At 41.0% G+C, this 19,421-nt stretch overlaps 1 protein-coding gene across 1 annotated transcript in view; it reads right to left on the bottom strand.

Annotated features, from left to right (window-relative positions):
• The window catches only part of LOC308089091 (protein unc-13 homolog B-like), a gene marked incomplete at its 3' end in the record, with an annotated part of 115,708 nt that overhangs the window by 70,170 nt on the left and 26,117 nt on the right, over positions 1 to 19,421 (bottom strand). Inside the window, exon 3 of the mRNA XM_080433663.1 lies at positions 6,746 to 6,845. Coding sequence (XP_080289789.1) covers positions 6,746 to 6,845 — 100 coding nt within the window. The remainder of the gene's footprint in view (positions 1 to 6,745; positions 6,846 to 19,421) is intronic.

Here is a 19,421-nt window from a genome sequence, read left to right on the forward strand (position 1 = left end):
CTTTGAAAGACTTATAGAATAAAAATCATTACACTGAGTGACATCATCTTGTGAAATTAAACGCTACACAGTAAACCTACCATTCAGACATGGCTACACGAGGAGCTGGAGTTGGATCTATTGAAGATAGCGGTTTTAACAGCCGATACAATCTCGCCCATGAATGACCACAAAGGGAAATCACACTTAACCACCTTAACGTCTAACTATGAAACTAAAATAGCTCACGACATATTCTACGAGATCTACCAAGCTCAAGCCGTGAGTAGCTTTTAAAAATGTTGAATAGGGCCATCATTCTGATTGCAGTCTGATCAACCAGGATGCATTTTAAATTGTCAAGTGTACAGGGGATCATTGTGAATTTACTACCACTCAAAAATTATGATGCATTTCTGAGAGGACAGCTCATGATCCTTTCATTAGTCTGACGAGACCTTTAATACAGTGGTTCTCACACGTTTTCATGTCAAGGACCCCCAAAATAATATGTATTTGGCCGTGGACTCCCATCTCAAAATATGTTGTTCCAGGGACCCCCAGAAGCACAGATTTGAGTTACACTTGTACTTAGCTACAGTACAGGATATAGCCCACCTATAAGCTCACGATATTGTGAACTTGCTACCCTTTTTTTTCTTTTTGCTAGTTTCGAAAATGTTTAAATTCGCCTATATTGACATGGCCACAATGCGGACACCAGGGCTGGTAAAGTTAAACTTTTACGCTGAAAGGAAAAGCTAAGTGTTTCGTCTGTCAAAAACAGTTTGGGGTAAAGCTCAAGGCTGCACTGAAAGCATCACCACTTAAAGAGAGGCAGAGACCAGGGGATTCTATCAGCAGGAGTGAGATTACAGATTTAGAGTCTAGAGTGCAGTTCAGAGAGCAGAACATTTTATTTTTTTGTCAAGCCTGTTACAAGTTTGGTCCAATATCAGTGTGTGGCTGAGAGTACTGAAAATAAAACTACGCTCCATCATTCTCCTCTCTCTCCAGCCTTTACCATCCACCACACCTCTTATCTCTCTCTCTCTAATCTGCAGGACGTTTGTCCAGGACAGAGTATGAGTATTTCTCTCTCTCTCACACAGTCTGTCTGTCTGTCTGTCTGTCTCACCCACACACACACACACACACACACACACACACACCAGGGATACAATGCTCACTGGACGGCCTTGCACGGCGTGCAATAACTTATTTGACCAGGAGCACGCGCAGGCACACGCATAGATTTAAAACTACTTTAAATTCACACTTCAACAAAGTTTACAAAGGCTCCCGACTCACGCCAGGTACATTAACATAGGAATTAGCCTAGATGCATATCAATTGTCCATTGTGTGACCGATAGTGTAGCTGTTAAGCGACGTGCGCGTCACATCATTAAAATACAGTGCACATCCCAAATGAGCATAGCAACACTGACACACACACGCACACCCACACACACACACACACACACACACACACACACACACACACACACGTAACAATGTTACGGATTGTAGCTGTAACACTCAAGGATTTTAGAGTGTGTGCTGAGGACAATACTCTTGTTACAAGTAAAAGTCCGGAATTCAAAATTTACTTGAGTAAAAGTACAAAAGTATTTTTTATCAAAATATACTTAAAAAGTACCAAAAGTAGAAAGTACTCATTATGCAGAATGTCCCATTTCAAAAAAAATATTTTGAAAATATCAGATCTACAAGCTCACAATGCGTCGCATTGCGACGCATTGTGAGCTTGTAGATCGGCTATTTTCAAATGGCCGGAATGTATTTAGGGCTGAAATGGTTAATGTATGTTTTTTAATAATAATCAAAATCTACAAAGTAACTAGTAACTAAAGAGTTCAAATAATTGTAGTGGAGTAAAAGTAGAATATTTGGATCCGAGATGTAGTGGAGTAGAAGTAAAAGTATTGGAAGTTGGAAATACTCAAGTAGGCCTACGGTACTTAAGTAAATATACTTAGTTACTTTCCACCACTGCTTGTGTGTGCCCCCCTGACTCTGTCAATATGTGCACGTGTCATGTCTGAGCTGGGAGTTAGGACACACGTCCGCCACTATACCCCACTGGTTTACGTGACTTTTCTAAATCTCAGGTTACAGTTTGAGGAACGCAGTTTCTGTTCTTCTGCGTGAAACCTCCAGCAGAGCTCCTCCCAGCACGTTGCCGCCACTGTCTGCCACTCCCCACCGCTCCCCACCGAGTCAAGCTCATTGCTAATGACGGCGGGCACTAATTAGCCATTTAGCGCTAGAAGTCCTGGGGTTCGGTTGCTCTCTATATCTTAAAGGAATACTTCACCCCAAAATGGGGGTGAATTGTTTTTACGCCGCATTTTTTTTACGCCGTGGCTCTGCAGGAGGCTAGCCGTCTATGAGAGGGCCTGTGCCTGTGCCTGTGTGTGTGTGTGTGTGTGTGTGTGTGTGTGTGTGTGTGTGTGTGTGTGTGTGTGTGTGTGTGTGTGGCATGACGTTAAACTGCCCCGTTGTAACTACCATCGTCAATGAAGTCGGTGCAGTGGATGCATTTGCAATTTCTGTGGACTATGTAGCTTGCATACAAGAAGGCATTTTTCACCGGTGGACGCTACCTGACGGCCCCTCCTTCCTGTGAACAGCTACCGGGAAGAGAGGCAATAGACCCGGCGGCCTTCCAACGGTATGTCCGTCCACTGTCAGAATAGCAACGGGTGGACCTCCAGGCCCATGAGAACAACTACAGAGAGCTCTTTAACACCATGCAGCAGTGCAAGACTAAGCAGTTTGTTTCCTCTGGTGATCCAGCCTAGGACATTATACCCACAGACTGGTTGTTGGAGGGTTTCGAACAACTTGGGACCCAAAGACGAGGCAGAAAGGCTGGCAAAGTATTGTGCTGTCTCTGCTGCCATATGTGGCGGAGCCGCCACTACTTGGAGTGCTGAGTGACATGTGTGTTGTATCATGAGGACATATCCAGGAGTTTGTGAATGTAACCTCTACTGCACCTAAAATATTTGTGTCCCTGTATGCTTTCCCTGTGTGTGGACATAAATACATTGTTAAACTGTGTGTGTGTCCAGAGGTAATCTTGCAAACCGCTGGACTGTTCAACACCAAACTATGCAGTTTTAGTTTTTGTATATATTTAACTTAAATCTGCCTGATCGAGCTGAAACCTTGACTCATATATACAGTACAGTATGTCATAGACGAGAGGTTACCAACCTCCTGGTCCCCAGACCCGTTGGTATCTTTATAACCAACCTTGAGCGTATGACGTACGACAATGCACAGTTCACTGTCCCGTGGCAGTGACATCACTGACGAATCCATGGCATCTTTATCCTTCTCTTTTCAACCAGCGTCGCCGTGTCAAGCGTACATACATCCATGCTACTGTATTTTTTCACGCTTGCGCTAATGCTAGCAGGATTATCATTTAATGTCAACATACAGTACAAGTACAACTATCAGAATGTGTGATAACAAATGGGAGATCCAGGCACTTAGACTTATAAGAGGGAGCAGCCTTTATTAAACCAACATGTTTTGACCACAAGCAGGGTCTTTATCAGGACCGCTTGTGGTCGAAACATGTTGGTTTAATAAAGGCTGCTCCCTCTTATAACTTGAGTGCCCGGATCTCCTATTTTTTTAATCTAATGTCTAATCCCGTTCTGATCCAGGAGCACTACTATTTTACTACTTTGTTGACTTTTGCGTCTCCGGTGAGCACCTGGCTGTCTCGTTAATTCTCTCTGCCTATTAGAATGTGTAACCCAGATAAAATAATGTGTCCCTGAGTTGACATAACCTTTTGTAATCGTCCTCTTGTGGATATAACATGATATAATGATAACATATTAATATATATACATAGCAGTCAACTTCAGGTTTTTGGTGCGGTTGGGCAGTGGTGGAAACTAACTAAGTACTCTTGTACAATTTTGAGTTACTTTTTACTTTACTAGAGCATTTCCAATTTGCAATACTTTTACTTCTACTTCACTACATCTCAGAGGCAAATATTGTACTTTCACTCCACTACAATTATTTGAACTTAGTTACTAGTTACTTATAAATAACTATTACAAAACGTTAACCTCTTTAGCCCTATTTTATGATCTGCTATTTTCAAACATAAGTGCTTTTACTTTTGGTACTTTAAGAATATTTTGATGCCAAGACTTTTGCACTTTTTCAAGTAGCATTTTGAACACAGGCCTTTTACTTGTAACAAAGTAATTTTATATTGTGTCATTACTACTTTTACTTAAGTAAAATATCTGAGTACTTCTTCCACCACTGCGGTTAGATCACGCAGCTGATCAGCTGATCCCTGGCTCAACTCTTTGTCACCGTCAATAACATAGAATCGGATTCAGCCAGAAGATAACCATAGATTTACTATCCGCTCGCTCATGCTCGGGGTCACTGTGCAGTTTCTCTTCCCATCGGTTTTATCCAATTCTGACCACAAATTCTCATTTGCCAGGCAACCCAGGCTGGACCCCCACAGGCAGCCAACACTCCCAGTCAATCTCAGTCAGTCCCATTAGAGTCTGCTAGCAAGCTAGCCAGCCACACAGTGAGAGATGTCTGGGTGTCACAATGTCTATACTTTTGGCTATTCAAAAATAGCAGATCTACAAGCTCATAGCGTGGCACTGAGTGCCGCGCTATGAGCTCGTAGATCTGCTATTTTTGAATAATCATGAAAATGTGTGCAAATCTTTTAACTCTTTCACTGCCAAGAGTATTTTCATAAAGTACTCCCCCAGTGCCAGAAATTTGCGTTTTTTTTTATTTTTTAATTTTGTAATTTTTCATTCAAATAAATGATCTGATTGGGGTTTTAAACCCATAATACAGTTCTACCAGTAGAGAGCAACAAATCGACACATTGATGATCTCGCTGGCTCACTCGCCCCCTCCCAAACAGGCTGACGTCATATCCGGTCCTAACCGGATGTTGACATTTTTGACAATCGTTGATGGGGCTAAATTACGATGCGATACACGACTACGATGACTGATCGTCACCCAGACAAAAGAGAGTAGACGTGGACCTCTCCGTTCGTTTTTTATACCGTGTGAAAAAACGTGACTTTCCCTATTCTGGCCGAAAATCACCGGAGAAAAACAACGTGACCCGGAAATGAATTATTTTTTTTTACATCCGGCTCCGGGTGAGTCTGAAGGAGTCAGGAAGCGAAAGTGATCATGAAAAATAATCAGAATAGCGCGACCACAGTCAAAAGTAAAAACTCGGGATTTCTCGTGCTGGCACTGAGGGTACTCGGGAAAAACTCGGGATATGTCGGGGCGTGGCACTGAGAGAGTTAATATATCGTTGCTGTCCGGCAGAAACCAGCTAACTCCATTTTGACGCTTTTGCATTTTTTCCCCCCATAAATCAGTGCTATTGAACACCCTTTACGTCTGTGTGTTGGTAAAAAAAATATTGAACCAATGAAAAACATGAAAAAGCGCTTCTGACAAAACCAGCTAACTCCATTGGATCCTCAAACTTTCTGCTAAACCAGCTAACTCCACCAAAGGGGGGTGGAGTTAGCTGGTTTTGCTGACTCCAGGCTCCACCCCCTTTTGACCTCCAACCTCATTGTGAGCTTGGAGATCCATTCAGCTGTTCTTATCAATGATGAACAAAACCTCCTAACTCCACTTTTTGTTTCGTTTTAGTCATTTCCTGAAAAATTTTCATTTTGGAGTTTCTGCTGGTTTCTACCCGACAGCAGCAGAGATATATATATTTTAGAGAGAACATTTGTGACTCAAATCTTTGCTTCTGGGGGGGTCCCTGGAACTACATATTTTGAGATGGGGGTCCGCGGCCAAATACGTATAATTTTGGGTGGTCCTTGACATGAAAAAGTTTGGTATTAGAGCAACGTAAGTGTTTCAGAAAACTGTTAGGATTTAGAAGACATTTTGTAGAATCGGAACTCGGCCTCAATGGGTTAAAAGGGGACGTCAGTGTGAAATCACGGTCAAAACTGTCAGAGTTGTGTTGACGGCAAAATCACTTATCAGTCATGATTCTGAAATACAGTATGTGCTTTAATTTTTATTTGATGCATCATTTCTCAGGCTGGGTCACATAATGGTTCTCAAAGTGCCCCAGGGGTCTGTAACTGTGAGAGCGTACAAATGGAACCAAATGGACCCGTACAGGTTTTTTTTGTACGCTCTCAGAGTTAAGGGGGTCTGTGGCCTAATACCAAACTGAGGGTCCTTAAAAGTAAAAAAATAAATAATTGTGTATTGAACATAATAGATCACTTGTCCTGCAATTGGAAGGAGAAATGACTTGGGAAGCACATCCTCAAAGGGAAATATAACAACAATTAACTTTCTCAGTGCCAATGAAATAAAAAAATATGTTCATACTGTGCCAGCAATGTTTTATTTATATTTTTAAGTGAAAAAAAAGTGCTTAGGAAGCGAGATACAGCCTTTTTCAGTTATGAGTTAAACAAGGAGTGGGTGGAGCTGCAAATCTTCAGATAATGATATCTTGGGTTCTGAACATGGACTTTCAAAAAATGAAAAATAAAAATAAAAAAATCTGGATTTTTCGTTCTTGGCACTGAGGGCATTCAGAAAAAACTCGGGATATCTCGTTGTGTGGCACTGAGAGAGTTAAAGAACACACACACACACACACACACACACACACACACACACACACACACACACACACACACACACACCGAGAGACTTACAACATGAAGTCTTGTTCCCAACATGGCTGGTTTCCACGGACCGTGATGGTGGTGCTCTTCACATTCTGCACTTTCAGAGTCACGTAGGCATTGAACTTATCTGGAACAGAGCAGAATGTCACACACCTGGATTAGATTGGATACTGTGGGCACACCTGAAAAGGGCTGAATGCTTGATTTTTGCTTGAATGCTTGATTTAAAAAAAATAGCAGATCTACAAGCTCATAGCGCGGCACTCGGTGCCACGCTATGAGCTTGTATATCTGCTATTTTTTAAAAGCCAAAGTATAGAACAGAAAAATAAAAGAAAGTACTCCAGAATAAGGATGTCTGAACAGCCATGCGTTTCAATGTAATTCCGACAGTAACAGTCAATCTCACAGGGTCTGTTAAATGACAGTTTAACAACTTAAGCCCTATATGTTTTATTCATGAATTTAACCTATATTTAATCAGGCAAAGCAAGTTAAGAACAAATTACAACTGCGGCCTCTTGAGGGAGAGTGGAACGGGGGCTAAAATAAACCCACAATCAGGTTAAAACAATAAAAATCCCCAAGTAATAATATACAAAACACAGTTTAAATGCTCACAGTAAACCACGCATTATAGCCGAGTATGAGCGCAAGCTAAATGAGGGACAGCAGCATTAAGCTGTATAAAGCTTGATGACCTCTGTCACTCTGCTATCCGTTTTGCTCTAAACAGAGATATACGTGTGTGTGTGTGTGTGTGTGTGTGTGTGTGTGTGTGTGTGTGTGTGTGTGTGTGTGTGTGTGTGTGTGTGTGTGTGTGTACACACACACACACACACACCTCTGTTTATAGCAAACCGGATAGCAGAGTGACAGAGGTCATCAAGCTTTATACTTTGTTGTACAACACATGGTTAAAATAGTGTGTTAAAATAGACCTACTGTACAAGCTCACAAGTCACAACGTGTCGCTATATGACACGTTATGGGGGGGTTGTGAGGGGGTTGTGAGGGGGTTAAAGTAAAAATAAAGAAAATAAAGAATTCTGTTTCTTAAGAACACACGCCCATTTTACCTGCTGGGCAGAGAGGACGTAATTCAATAAGTGAGCAGCTGGAGAAAGTAATTTAGACAGATTCCAGGAGAGCACGGCCTAAAGATGAAACGGACTCGAGGCTTTTCATTTCCAGAGCAACCGAGCTGCATGGACGGACGGGGAGGATCAGATTTGAAATGCCACGGGGCCCTGAAAGCCTCACCGTCTCCCAGCGGGAGAAATGGAACGGGCGACAGGTCGGGGACGCACCCGATTAGACATGTCTCCTGGGACCTCGGCAGCCTGAAAACCACTGGGAAAGAGCATTTACCAACAAATTTCAATTTTCACAACCTGCTCTCAACTGGCTGGCAGGGCACACGTTTTCTAAGTCCCTGTCCACACATGTCCCAATGGTGTGGTTTAAATCCTCAGACAAATCATCTCCCTTCAATAAATGTACATGTTGGGGGTGGGGGGGGGGGTGCTGATAGCCGATTGGTTAACCCATAGAAATCGGGAAAGCGTCAAGTGTCATTTTAGATTTTTGCGTTTGCTATTTAAAAAATAGCAGATGTACAAGCTCACAGCGTATCACTTCGTGCCACGATGTGAGCTTGTACATCTGCTAATCTTTTTTTTGCATTTTTGATTTTTTTTTTCCAAAAAGTTTTAGAACTACTGATTTAGAACGCATTTTGCAGAATCGGCCTCAGGCTTTTAAAAGGCGCGTACCAGCGAGTCCCCGGTTCGATTCCCGGGCAAAGCCAGGACCGACGCTGCATGTCTCACATGTCTACACTGTGGACTATCGATAAAAAAGTAAATTAATGTGCTAAATCATTTATTAAATACTGCAGATGTCAAGTATGTTTCTCCCATAAAAACGTCCCTAAGGGATCTTTGCAGTACCTTCGTCTTTACCCCATCTTTGCCCTCGTTTAGTTTGCCAAATCATTTGATCCTCCACAATCTGGGTAATCTGATGATTATCCATTATCCACAGAGAGTCCACACCAAACGCACCTTCACAGAAACACCACGCAACTCTCTTCCTCATCACAGGACACACGCGGTGGAGGGTTAAGGGGGAGCACTTGTTTTGTCTCACTAAACGTCCCTGCATACTTCCAAGCCATGCGCCAGAGCAAATAAATACATGTCTGTTTAAGGTATTTAAGGTACTTTAAGGCTTAACTTTAAGGTTTTCATGAATGAAACATGCTTTACACATTATGTTTTATTATTATTATTATTATTATATATGCACAACTAAACACCTTGAACAACAGCATTGTGTACGAGTTGCCCCACCACTGACGCACAAATACACTGAGGGGGCGGGGCACGTGGCTGGAGGCCATCCTGATATCTTATAATTAACAAAAAGTGTCATTTATTGAGTGAAGCGAGCTGCAACACAACCTTGTTCAGAAGAAGGACATTAAAAAAGGAAACAGGTTGTCAAGTCGTGATGGACAAACCAAGGACAGCTGCAGTGCACGTCATTGAATGGTGTATGGGTTCAGCACTATCACCAATGGACAGCAACAGGCCATGTGTGCTGCCATCCGGCACTATGCCCTATTACTACTATACTATGTTTTAAAGCGAACATTTTCAACTCCAATCTGTGCTTCTGGGGGTCCCTGGAACAACATATTTTGAGATGGGGGTCCGCGGCCAAATACATATCATTTTGGGGGTGGAAAAGTTGGAGCACCACTGATATAGCAACATACTGTTAGGATTTAGAATTTTTTTTAAATATGTATTTGACCCCCATCTCAAAATGTTTTGTTCCAGGGGACCCCCAGAAGCAAGGATTTGAGTTACAAATGTTCGCTTTAAATATATATATATATATATATATATATATATATATATATATATATATATATATATATATATATATTCAAAAGATTTGCACAAAGCCGCGTTATGAGCTTGAGTATCTGCTATTTTTGAATAGCCAAAGAAATCAAAAAAGGACACAGATGCGTCCCCTTATTGAATGGCATAAGTGGTTAACACATGATTGGTTTCAGCAAGAGACTCAGATATGTATTTGCATAAAGGTATCACATGGTATGACAGTGTGGTTTTGGGCTGTATATAGCTGTACTGGTCAGCTCCCGGTACAGACCCATACAGCTATACTATACTATATAGTATAGTATGCGTGGCACTACGAGTGCCGCACTACGAGATTGTAGATCTGCTATTTTAGAAAAATCTTGAACATTTGTGCAAATCTTATATTTTTTTCTAAACAACATTTTGAACTCAAATCTTTGCTTCTGGGGTGGGGTCCCTGGAACAACATACAGTTTTTCAGAAAAGACAGACAGACATTTGACAGTTACAAATGTTCGCTTAAAAAAACTATTATTGAAAGATTTGCACACATTTTCACTATTAAAAAAAATAGCAGATTTACAAGCTCACAGCCAAAGAAATCTAAAATGACAGAGATACGTTCCCGGATTGAATGGGTTAATTAATGCAGAAATCCCAGCCAGTTCAGCTATTCAAACACTCCAATTACCATGTTAATTTTTTTCCTAAATAATCTGAACTACCACAAAAGATTCAATCAGAAGAGACCAGACGGGAATGCAGCCGGTATACTTTCAGCCTGCCAACCATGGTCTCCAAACCACCGTTTCTCAACGTCAGGTCCAAGGACCAGCAGGGGTCCAAATGGTCCACTTGTGGGTCTGTATAACTCTCACAGTTAAATAAGCACTGAGGATTTTACGGTGTCGATTTGAGTTCAAGTTTATACTGTAGCTTAGTTCATAGATTCTCAACCTTTTCAATTTCAAGGATTCCTCGTTTCATATGCATAAGGCCATGGAGCCCCATTTGATACAATGTAACCAAATGGACCATACGGGTCAATTTGGTTCCATAATGGAACTTCCATTTCTACACTCTCTAAGAGTTACAGACCTGTATAAGGGTCCATTTGGACCACTGGTGGTCCCTGGTGGACCCGACATTGAGAACCAGTCATCTGAAACTGGATAAGTTCACCCATGGATGAGAAATGGTGTCTTTAGAGGGTCCTTTGTCCTGCGTCAACAGCTGGATAAGGAGACAATCTACCTGAAATGGTAATTACACTGCTCTGAATAGAAGTACTCTATTTTCCTCTCTCTATCTCTCTCTATCTCTCTCTCTCTCTCTCTCTCTCTCTCTGAGTGTCACTTTGTCCTTGTATTCTTTACTGAGCAAAATAAACAACCTGAATGTAAAGTAGGGCATTAGCAGAATAGTCGAATATTCGAATATTCGACTATCAAACCGACTATTCGACTATCAAACCACTATTCGATTATTCGATAAAAAAAAAAAAGAACTTTTTTTATTTTTATTATTATATTTTTTTTAATCAAATCGATTAATCGGAAATTCGAATACTTATAGGTCGAATAATTCGAATGCTAAAAATCACTATTCGTGAATGCCCTAATGTAAAGTAGACCCCCCTGGTCGTTATGCCAATTCTTGAATTCACCACACATTTCGGGACTCCCTCTTTCCTTGGTGTTTTGCCTTGATTGAGTCTAAACCCTCACATTTAACTTCACTAAAACTATGCCTAAACCTAACCCTAACCTCACAAACACTATGCATAACCCTAACCTTAACGCTAAGCTCACCAAAAAAATGCCTAAACCTAATCTCAAAACCCTGTCCGCCTGGGCGAAACACCGGGAAAAGAGACTCTCAAAATCTGCAAAGTAACTAAAGCTGCCAAATAATTGCAGTGGAGCAAAAAGTACAAGTTAAGTCAAAGTACCTCAAAATTGTACTTAGTAAGTAGAGTACTAAAGTCGAGTAAATGTACTTCACTGCTTTCCACCACTGGGCATAATGTGATCTTTAAAGCTCATTAAAGATGAATGGCAGATAATACGAGCTGAGGAACTGAATCACAGGTGATTTCTGAGAGCAGAGGGGAAGAGAGAAGCAAAAATAATTCAACTAGCAGCCAGAGAGAATGAGATCAAGAGCACAGCTCTGTGGGGAAGCAGATTTCAGGCAGAATTTGTGTGTAATTCACTGATTTAAGGGAGATAGAGCCATTATCCCATTCTGGGCTCATTAAATACAGCACTGTGCACGGTTTATGCTAATTCTAGAGCTTGTTGTAGCACAATCGGCCTTTAATCTCAATCTACTTTGCATGGAGTGTGTATTGAAGACGGCACATTTTGATGTGATTGGGGAGAACTCTGTATCCGTTTAAAGCTAGCATAAATCTGTATAGGGTAGAGTTTGTTATTATGATATAACTAGTGGTTGGAGGTGGGCCCCCTACTCTTGCATTGAGAAACTGGTTGACAAGTAGTAATTCCTGAAGCTCAGTAGTTTCGTGTAATCATATAAAGTTCCTTATAATAAAAAGAATGACGTTTTTAACAGTTCTCTTATGGGCGTCTCTGACTCCCAACACATAATCTGTTCAGATCTGTCCGTGGCTATACGTCCTTGACCTTTTAGGCCACAAACCCTCCAAAAGAATCATATTTGAACTGGGGACCCCCCCCCACCCTTACAAACACATATTATTCATTACATTTAGTTTGACTCGGTTCCACAGATAAATATTGTGCGAGGTGTTGTGAGCTTGTAGTTCGGCAATGATCGACAATGTTTGCCTCTTTCTTATTCACCTGTTTCCTAGGCTGTGTGTTTTCCACTTCCTGTCGATTTGATCCAATGAAATCCAATTAAACTGGTCAGATGACCAATGATATCCAATTAAATCGACAGGAAGTGGAAAACACACAGCCTAGGAAACAGGTGAATACGGTACGTAAAATTTGACAATTTGGCCAATTTGGTATTAAAAAGGTCTTAAAAGTCATTAAATTGTAACTTTAGAAATGTGCAGATACCCTGTATACACTTATACTGTATGTTGGTTTGTTTACTGTTGAGTGAGAAAACAATGTTGCACATTAACCCATTAAGACCTGGAACTGTGTCATTTTTAGATTTGAGCTAAAAAGCATTATTTTACACTTTGGGCTATTCAAAAATAGCAGATCTACAAGCTCATAGCGTGGCACCGAGTGCCGCGCTACGAGCTTGTAGATCTGCTATTTTTGAAAAATCGTGAAAATGTGTGCAAATCTTTGAATATATATATTTTTAAAGCGAACATTTTTAACTAAAATCTTTGCTTCTGGGGGTCCCTGGAACAAAATATTTTGATGGGGGTCCGCGGCCAAATACACAAAATTTTGGGGGTCCTTGACATGAAAAAGATTGAGCACCACTGATATAGAAACATACGTTTTTTCAGAATACTGTTGAGATTTAGGAGACTTGTAGAATCGGCTTCAGGACTCAATGGGTTAAGCTATCATCTGGGGAGACCCCCCCCCCCCAAGAAAAAATAAGATTTTTTTTTTCGGGGAACCCCAAATTCCCGTCCCCCAGTTTGAGAACCCACTGAAAAACAGAAACATGCCAGCAGCTGGCATGCCGCAGTGCTCGCCGCGGGCGACAGAGGAGAGGAGAGGAGAACAACAGCGCTGTGAGACAATGAGAAATCAATGAAGAGGAGAAGTGAGCCTAATCAATACATCATCAGAGACAGGAGGGCCACCTGCTAACCTGAGATGACAAGCTGCCATCTGCGGAAAACAAAAGAGCAAAGATGAAGAGAAATCTCTCCTTGTCTTGTAAGAGACATGGAGACTTCTGATACGTTCGTTACTTTTGGTCTGTGATGGCAAAGAGAGCCCCATTGGACAAAGCAAGACACACACAAACATACACAACGCTCACGTCAGTGGTGGAAATTAACTAAAGTACATTTACTTAAGTACTGTACTAAATTCCAATTTTGAGGTATTTGTACTTTACTTGAGTATTTCCAATTTCCAATACTTTTACTCCACTACGCAAATATTGTACTTTTACTTCACTACAATTATTTGAAAACTTTAGTTACTAGTTACTTTACAGATATAAATACATTACATTATAAAACAGACATTAACCACTTTAGCCCTATTTTATAAATAGGCTATTTGAAAATAGCAGATCTACAAGCTCACAACGCGACGCGTTGTGAGCTTGTAGATCGGCTATTTTCAAACATTTTTGTACTTTTACTTTTGGTACATTTTGATACCAATACTTTTGTACTTTTATTCAAGTAAATTTAGAATTCTGGACTGTAACTTGTAATATTTATATATTGCAGTATTGATACTTTTACTTAAGTAAATAATTTGAGTACTTTTCCCACCACTGGCTCACGTATGCACGCACACACACACAGACGCGCACACACACAGACGCGCGCACACACACACACACACACACACACACACAGACGCGTGTGATATTATAAATATCACACCTTTTAGTCGATTGAGGACAAAATCCATATGCAGTTCTATCATTGTGACGTGCTTGCTAAATCCATAAATCAATGCAACGTGGCCCACTCTAATGTCCCAGTTTGGGGACCATGACATGATCCGATTTAAGTTAATGGTAGTGAGCAAATAGATTCTTACTCCTGGGGGGGAGCTGCCATTTCCCCAATCCCACCCGTAGCCCCAATGGCGGAAGACCCAAGGGAGACATTGGATAGTTAGTAAATGAGACACTTTTATTAGTTTGGTGGGGTGGAGATTTTAGGTGATGAGTGCTTTTCTTTTCTTTAATGAGTGCAGGTGGTCCATTATGCTGTGTTCCTTTTTGACACGGAAAGCTTGAGGTTGAGGTTTTGTCAGAAATCTGAAAGCGATGTCAGAAATCCTTCCAGACTCTCGCGACCTCTTCTGCAGCCCGACCAATTAATGCCAATGTTTGGATCTGATGACAGTGGATCTATGACAGTGAAGTGACAATTTAAGTAACCTTTTTAATATCCAATTATTAAAAAAATTTAAAAGCAAAGAAAAAGACCATTACTGCATCAAAAGTAATCAACAAACAATACCAAAAAAAAACTGGTCAAACATTGGCCAAATTGTGAAATAGGCCTAACATAAGAAAGAGGCCCAAATTTTTAAAATAGACGATCTACAAGCTCACAACTTGCGTTGTGACCTTGTAGATAAGCTATTTTCACAATATTTATCTGTGGAACAGAGTCAAGCAAAAACAAAATCCTACATTCCAAGTTGTTGTCAGGGTAGGGGGTCCCCAGTTAAAACATGATTATTTTGTGGGTTCTCCAGTTCAAATGTGATACTTTTGGGGGGTCAGGGTCTGAAAAGGTTGAGAACCACTGGCCTAGACGATGGAGTGCGGAGGAGGCGAGGCAACAGAAATTAAGGTATTGGAATTTGGCTGATGTCCTTATGTGTGAGGGAGTGTTTTTTCAATTACTTTTTTTCATTTATTTATGTATTTTAATTTTACTTCTTTCATTTTCAACAAAATACATTTAAGAACATTTTTTAAATGAATTGAAAAAAAAAATCAGCCAAATTCCAATACCTTAATTTCTGCCTACTCTCTCACAGCCCCCTCACACATGTTAAAAATAGCCGATCTACAAGCTCTCAAGACTTTAAATTGCAACACGTTGTGAGCTTGTAGATCAGCTTTTATTGAACATTTTGGAAAAAGTTTGAAACCAATACAGATGTTGTCAATAAAGTCATGTTCAATATATCAGCCAGACCGATATATCTGGTACTATTTGGGTCTTGTGCAGTTGACAGTGAAAATAATAAGAAATAATATCTTGGATGTCTATTTGTGTTTTGGGAAGGAGCTGTGCCAAATAATTAGGTTTCTCCCATAATTCAATCTCTCCATCTGTGACAGAAGTGTCCTTTTGGCGGTCCACTGTGGCTTAATATGGCTGTACTTTATTAGCCTGCACCTCCACACTGAGTCTGAGTCACATAGTCATTAAAGTCCACCCTGAGTCCACTCATCTTTAACCCAATAAAACCGGGAAAGCATCTGTGTCATTTTAGATTTTAACTATAAATAGTATATATAGCATTAGCAACATACATTTTTCAGAGAAAAAAAAACACTGTTTAGAACAGTGGTTCTCAAAAATAGCAGATGTACAAGCTCGCAGCGCGTCACTTTGTGCTGAGCTGTGAGCTTGTACATCTGCTATTTTTGAACATTTTTGAAAAATCTTGACACTGTTTTTATTTGATCATTTAGAATATTGTTTTTACACAAATCTTCTCTTCTGGGGGTCCCTGGCACAATTCATCTTCCGCGACCATATATATATATCAATTTGGGGGTCCTTGGCACGAAAAAGTTTGAGAACTACTGGTTTTAGAAGACATTTGCAGAATCGGCTTCAGGTCTTAATGGGTTAATGGCTAGCTGTGAGTGGTTCAGAGACACAATTGCATGTGATTAAGGCTGAAGGCTGAAGTTTGAAGTCTTATTTCTAATAATTAGAATTAATTCAATTGGTTCAATCAATTTACAAAGTTGAAGAAACGTGATTATATCCTTGTTAAAGAGGCGTTCATGCTTGTGATAAGCTGTTTAAAAGCATTGTCATTCCCTACTCATAAACATCCTTATGTACTGTTCGTAGCCTTGCCGAGCCATGTGGCCCAAAGGACCTATCTCCTGTTTCAGTAGCGTGAGGCAACCTGATGTACAAGTACACCCCCTGGACATGACGCTATAGTACGTCGCAGGGTCTTACCCCCAACCCAACCCTTGATGCTGAGTGGCAAGCAGGGGAGGCATTGGGTCCCATTTTTTATAGTCTTTATAGTCTTATAGTATAACTCGACCGCGGAATCGAACCCCCAACCCTCCCAGTCTCAGGGTGGACACTCTAACCACAAGGCCGCTGAGCTGGTATCTATGTACGTGAATAAGCCAAATACAGTAACAAACAAGTAAAGTGAAACAGATTCACAAGCTCACAATGTGTCACGCTGCGTTGTGAGTGTTGTGAGTTTGTAGATCTTGTAGAAACTTAATAGGCTCTATGCACAGCAGCCATATTGGAAAAACTTTGGGCCCCTTCCTTACTTCCTTCATATGTGTTACCAATGGTACTAATTTAGTGTAGCACAGTTCTCAAAACTTAATTTCAAGAACCTCCATAACTCTGAGAGTGTACAAATGGAACCAAATGGACCCGTACGGGTCCATTTGGTTCCAGTTGTACACTCTCAGAGTTACACACCCGTAAGGGGCCATTTGGAACCCCCTCAAGGAACCCTGAGCGTGTTTCCAGTGAGCCAACATGCACGATATCAGCACCCTGACTCTGTTTGACCAGAATGGAACAGAGCCGTCATTAGTATAATTGGGTAACACCTGTGAAGGAAGTAAGGAAGATGCCCAATTTGACTTTCATTAAAACAGCTTCTTTGATTGTTTTGATGCTTGTGTGAAATCAGGTACAGTATTTGAATGGAAGTGGACTTAAAGCTGTCCACAGTCTCTTGTTAATCGCTGACTGAATGAAGCGATTGCATTACGGCAAGCAAGACTTCCCTCTCATAATTTCCCCTACACCTAATTGCTTCAGTTTTTTTTTTTTACGGTTTTATCCATCCATGTCCTTTCAGACAAAATGACTGGCCTCTGCCAGTGGTGGAAGAAGCACTTGGTTAAAATACTCTGTTACGAGTAAAATGCCTGTATTCAAAACTGTACTTGAGTAAAAAAAAGTATTGACATTGACAAATATGCCTTACAGTTCCAAAGTAAAAGTACTCAGGCCTCTGCCCTCTCTGTCTGCCCTCTTATCCTCCGTCTGTCTCTCGCCCTGGCCTCATCCCTCGCTCCATCCCTCCCTTGTCACACGGTAATAGAGTATTCATTACTGTAGACGGCTCGGTAAATGTCATCTCGCCTGGCCATGTCACACACGTCCGTGTGTAACTGAATATAACTTATTTATTTTCATAAGTCATGGCCACTTAATTATAAATGACACCGGCTGCTCCCCGGGTGTCCTGCTGCATGCTGGGATATGTCCTCCTCGCCACTGTGTTTGTGGGGAGGTGGGGGAGAGCAGGGGTTTGTGGGATATCTATGCATGACTGGCAGATACGCCTGTCTGTCTGTCTGTCTGTCTGTCTGTCTGTCTGTCTGTCTGTCTCGTCCGTCTGTCTTCTTTCTTTCTTTATTGGCTACTCACCACTAGGCCTGTGAAAATTATTACATAATTGGTTGATTGCAATTATTTGACAATAATCACAATTATTGTTTGTATAATCATCAGAAGTGTTTCCATTCACCTGTATACATTCATCTGTTAACCCTTTAAGACCTGAGGCGATTCTTTAAAATGTTTTCTAAATCCTAACAGTTTTTTGGAAAAAAAACAAAAAAAAAAATTCAAGATTTTTCAAAAATAGCAGATCTACAAGCTCATAGCGCGGCACTCGGTGCCGCGCTATGAGCTTGTAGATCTGCTATTTTTGAATAGCTAAAGTGACACAGATGCGTTCCAGGTCTCAATGGGTCCTGTTCTGGCCATAGTACTGTACCTACATCATTTTGATTATTGATACTGGTTTATTGTCATTAATTTCTTTGTCTATTGAAGTTTTTTTGTTGTCATACAGTATCTGCCCTGTGCTATTTTTTATTACAAAGCTTAAAGACAAACAGGAAATATCATTTTGATATGTTCCAGTGTTCCATGCCAAGAAGTTGAACGCAATTAAATCATTCATTGCAATTATTTGTACGACAATTAATGGTCAGCTAAAATGTCAGGACCGTGACAGCCCTGTACCGACTGTGTGAGAGACCCTGCTGCCTCCTGTGTATATCACACATGTTGCAAAGCCTTAAGTGAATGATGGATTTCTTTTCGGTTAACTCATTTCACCCTCGTGGCTCCGGTTTCACATTCTAGCCATGCAGGCTCTAGTCTACTCAGACAGATGAAGACCAAACCAACATTGCAGCAGGAGTCCCAATCGTTTTTTACAGCATGGCGCCTGATACGGCCAGCCGTCTAGAGCTTTTGGTTCTCAAAGTGGGGTCCGGGGACCCCCAGGGGTCCTTGAGGGAGTTCCAGGGGGTCCCCAGCTAAATGATAGATAGGAAATAGGAACTAAATTGACCCTTATGGGTTTGTAACTCAGAAGGTGTACAAATGGAACCTGGACCCGTTGGTTCCATTAGCACACTCTCAGAGTTAAATTAACACAGATTTTACAATATAAATTGGGGTCCCAGAGATAGAAATGCCATTAAATGGGGGTCCGTAGCCTAATGCATGTCAAACTGGGGGTCCTTGAAATTAAAATGGTTGAAAATCACTTGTAGAGCTGTAAAAAATCTTCTCTTATGGGGGGTCCTTGGCATATCTTTTCAAATGGGGGTCCGCGGGCTAGTAAGTGTCAATTTGGGGGTCCTTGACATGAAAAAGTTTGAGAACCCCTGGTCTAGAGCCCGGTTTGTCTACATCCCTAAATGTATCTCTGTATCTCTGTCCCCCAAAAAGTAGACCAATCATATCGCATACAGTGAACCACACATCTCAGCTGATGCTGCTATGCCAATCAGCATCCTTTGAGTGCGATGACGGAAGTTCCAGCGCAAGGTAAACACACCTTGTGTCAACGAAACGTGCCATAATTGTGTCCGTGAATACAGTTTTGTATGACGAATTGAGGTAGAATAGCTACCAAATGGATTTCCATCTGCACACTCTTAGA

Source organism: Gymnoscopelus braueri (genome assembly GCF_963280865.1).
Source record: "Gymnoscopelus braueri genome assembly, chromosome: 7".
Lineage (NCBI taxonomy): Eukaryota > Metazoa > Chordata > Actinopteri > Myctophiformes > Myctophidae > Gymnoscopelus > Gymnoscopelus braueri.